Source organism: Bidens hawaiensis, unplaced genomic scaffold (genome assembly GCF_021521415.1).
Source record: "Bidens hawaiensis isolate Kalapana, Puna unplaced genomic scaffold, B.hawaiensis_p1.1 tig00035042_1, whole genome shotgun sequence".
Classification (NCBI taxonomy): Eukaryota; Viridiplantae; Streptophyta; class Magnoliopsida; order Asterales; family Asteraceae; genus Bidens; species Bidens hawaiensis.
Window position 1 is genome coordinate 142,052 of NW_027496083.1, and position 3,992 is coordinate 146,043.

The 3,992-nt window shown below is 33.0% G+C and overlaps 1 protein-coding gene across 1 annotated transcript; it reads right to left on the minus strand.

The window, feature by feature from the left end:
* Nucleotides 1-383: 383 nt before the first annotated feature.
* LOC143586895 (eukaryotic translation initiation factor 2 subunit beta-like) lies at nucleotides 384-3,167 on the minus strand. Its single transcript, XM_077068344.1, has 8 exons — nucleotides 3,117-3,167; nucleotides 2,504-2,612; nucleotides 2,369-2,424; nucleotides 2,210-2,264; nucleotides 1,872-1,969; nucleotides 1,042-1,187; nucleotides 824-966; nucleotides 384-472 (listed from the first exon to the last, which is right to left on the minus strand). Exons 1-8 carry the CDS (start codon nucleotides 3,165-3,167, stop codon nucleotides 384-386), a joined length of 747 nt encoding a protein of 248 aa, XP_076924459.1.
* Nucleotides 3,168-3,992: the final 825 nt, after the last annotated feature.

Below are 3,992 nucleotides of genomic sequence, written 5' to 3' on the forward strand. Positions count from 1 at the left end.
CATATTATATTGGCACTAAAAGTGAAGCCAGAGAAACAGAAACAGAAAACAATAGCATGCATTGGACAAGATCAGGTATAGCGGGTTAGACCCCATCAAAGACAGTAAACATGATTTCAAATTTTAATAATTCCCAAAACAGAAACTTAGTAAAACAAATATCAAATTCTCTCAGAAATCAAATTCCTTTAGCCACTAAACGAAAGTCAGGCAAGAAATACTAAACAACATTATTTCCCAGACTTCCTACTGACCACACGAGCCACAAACCCAGCTTTAATCTGAGCAACAGATCGACTCGAACCACACTGCAACAAAGAAAAAAAATACGGTTAACTTGTTTAATTTCTCAACTAGAATATTAGGTGTCGCAATATACCTTCTCACATCTGAGGAAAAACAGACGGGGTTCGGTTTTCTTTCTCAAGATTTGTTTCCCTGCTCTTGCAACCGTTGCAAATGACATGCTCATCTGTAAACCAAAGAAATGTTATTAAATAATTAGAGTGAAACTAAAAATGATATAACGTAACTTTTAAAATTTATCAAATCAACTGCCGCAGAAGGATTCAATTTTGGCGCGGCAGGCACAACAAATTTCCATAGATCTATCCTCCTGCGACAGTTCAAGTCAAAATCTGTTGCACTTGCTCAATAAGGTGTGCCATGTGGAAGAATTTGATTGGTTGAAACAGCTTTTTAAGTCAATTGTAAACAAAAAAGTCATGGTTATCTTGTGAAATCAAAATGATTTTTTTTTTTGTTATTTTCCCAAGTAAATATCATCAGCATATATATTCAAAATGCTTAACAAGTGACTTACTGAGATATCGCCGTAAAATCCCTTCAAAACTTTTTGGTGCAAATCTTCCCTTCACTACCAATCTTTGTTGTCCATCAAGAGATCCACTTGTACCCAATTCTGCTAGCAAGAAGCTCATAACATGCTCCGGTTGCCTATGCATCCTGGCAATATTAAGAATTATTAGAAACTTAGTAACTAACAAACATACCAAAAAAAAACAACTTCAGAATACGTATGATTTGCAAAGATCCATGAAATTCACAAAAATGGTTTTCTTGGGTCCTTCTCGAAGAACTTGTGGCGTCCTCATGGCGGTTTTTGTTTTATCTCCAGCAAGTTCAGGATTGTATTCATGTAGAATATGGAAAATTCGACCTAGAAGCTGAATGCGAAGAAATAAATAATTAAAAAATGAAACTTGTGATTTGGTAGCATATCATACAAAATATCATATATCTATTTATTTTTGTTGCATCAAGAAAAACCCACAGCCCCATCAATTCCCTGGCAAAGGTTGGCCACATAAGGTCCAACTTATAGGTCTTCAAACGTTCATAAACGAACGTGACCACATTTTTTATTTAAAATAACCGAACAAACATGAACACATATCTCGTGCGTTCATTTACGTCTATGAATGTTCGTTTATGTTCGCCTATGCTAATTTGTTAGTTTATGTTTGTTTAATTTCATTCGCTGATACATCATAAGCAATTTAGGTCCATTACAACATAGTTTAGTTATTAACCTTTTTTGTTAAAGAGATCGATGCCCTCGTTTGCTTTTAGTTGTTGTTCGCTGAGTTAAATTCGTTCATCTATGTTGGTCTACGTTCAATAATCATTCGTTTATATTGTCAATGAGTGAACATATACGAACACAAACATGTACATTTACTTAGCGAACGGACACAAATACGAAAACTTTGTTTGTGTTCGATCGTTGTTAAGTTAAGTGGTTTGTTTGCAGTCTAGTCCAGGTTACACTATGCAAGTGACAAGGTCAAAACTGGTAACTAATGACACTTACAAAAATATTATTTATACTCTACATTATTAATTTATACCTCTTCATATGAGTAGTCACGATTAGTTCCATCCCATGGATGCAGTTTTTGTTCCAGAACAATACCTTCACCTTGTTCGTGTTCTTCTGCAACACGATCTACCCATCAAAAAAACCAATATCTTTCTATTTGAAGCAGTGTGCGGTGTGTATTCCGCCCAAAAGTTTTCTTTTAGTTCAAAACGATCAATATGTAGAATCAGAACAAGTCATTGCTGAGATTCGCACGAGAACTTGACCTGATTTTAAATGCGGTCCTTTTTTTAAATATCATATCAGTATGCATTTATAAAATATAGTGATTGTTATGAATAATAAGAAAATTCCAAAACTACTTACTATCTAAATCTTCATCACCATTTACTTTATCCTCATCCAGGAGATCTGTTTGTATCTACAACAATTTACAAACATAAAAAATATTATTTTAGACATTGTTCAAAAACATTTTTACTTCTAAAATATTCCGAGTCTAGCTAGTTATAAGTAATATCTAACCGGTTTCTTCTTCTTCTTTTTCAGACCCGTAAAAGTGGATTCAAGGCCATCAGAAACTGCATTATTTGACCATTAAAAGAAAAACAAAAAAGGATACAGCAAATGATATTCATATTACTTTGTAGAATCACTTACCATATAAGGTTTCGGTTTTTTCAGCTAGCTGTTCCATGGTATCATCAGCTGGATCTTGAATAACAACCTTCTTTTTCTTCTTCTTTTTCGTCGAGTCAAACGGTGCAAGCTGCATAACAAATTTGAATGACAATGAGAGAAGCCTTTTGTTATCATATAAGAAAACAAACACAGTTAAAAGCTCGATTCAACAAGCTTGAGCCAAGCAGAAATTAACAAGCTCGATCCTCATAATACATTTGTTTAATAAACGAGCCCGAAATGAGCTTCACTTATCAAGACTAGAAAAACCTACTATTGATATAATAACGATTAATTAACATATTAAGTATATATTTATAATATGATTATTATGATATACAAAACAACGAGTCAAGGTCGAGTAACTGGGTTGGTCATCACGTAAAGCCAAACACTAACTATGTTCATTAAGCTCGAGTATCATGGGACAATAATCATCATGATTCATGAAGTAACCTGGTTTAATTTATCGAGACGTGCCGGAAGGCTTCATTGTTTAATTTATCTACTAGAAGGAAAAAAAGTTAGTTTAATCCAACTCAAGTATAAGCACACATAGAAACTAATTAAGGGTTCAACTAACTACACATACACTGGTCACTTCATCCTTCATCTCAAGCTCAAGTTGATTTTCTTCTGCCATTGTGATCAAATCTCAATGCTTTCTCTTTGAAATTTCCCTGTTCAAATAAATAATAATAATAATAAAATTAAGTTAACGAACCTAAACAAGTAATAGAACTGTTAATAAATAATACTATCAACTACCCATGAACAACAACATTAAAAACTAACCCACACGGATTAATTTGTACCGTTAAAATAAAATAAGCGAAAGTAGAAACCCTAATTGGCTTATACGAAGAAGATGAATCGACACCTTGGCGATTCGCAGTTACTCTAATGTGCCTGAAAATAAAAATAAAATAAATAAATATCAAGCCTTGGTCTCCTCCCCTTATTTATAATATCAAATCTTGGAAACTTGGGGGCCAAGTTTCTTAATTTAATCAAAAACCTTTTAATATTATACTATATTTCTTTGAAATTTTACATCGAAACTTATTATTATTAGTAAGTATTTTAAAGACTATTAACTCTAAATTAATGACTAATAATTAAATCATACCAGCAAAATATTTTCTATTTAAACGTTGAGGAGGCCAGCATATTAAATCTCAGCATTATACGATCAAAGTTACCAAACCAAAAACACCACCACGGTACGGCACCTAGTCAAGATCTCACTAATAATAGCATTATTAGCGAAGGGAGGGTGGGTCGGAGGGATGTGGATAAACCATATCTTTATCCTAATGAATAGAGAGGTCCTACTTCAAAAACATGTAAGAGAAATACCAAGTTCAATACTAGACCTCTAGACAATAAAGAAAAACAAATAAATATATAATAAATAAATAAATAAATAGGCAGGTAGCAGTAATAATAAGATATATACCCTAATTGA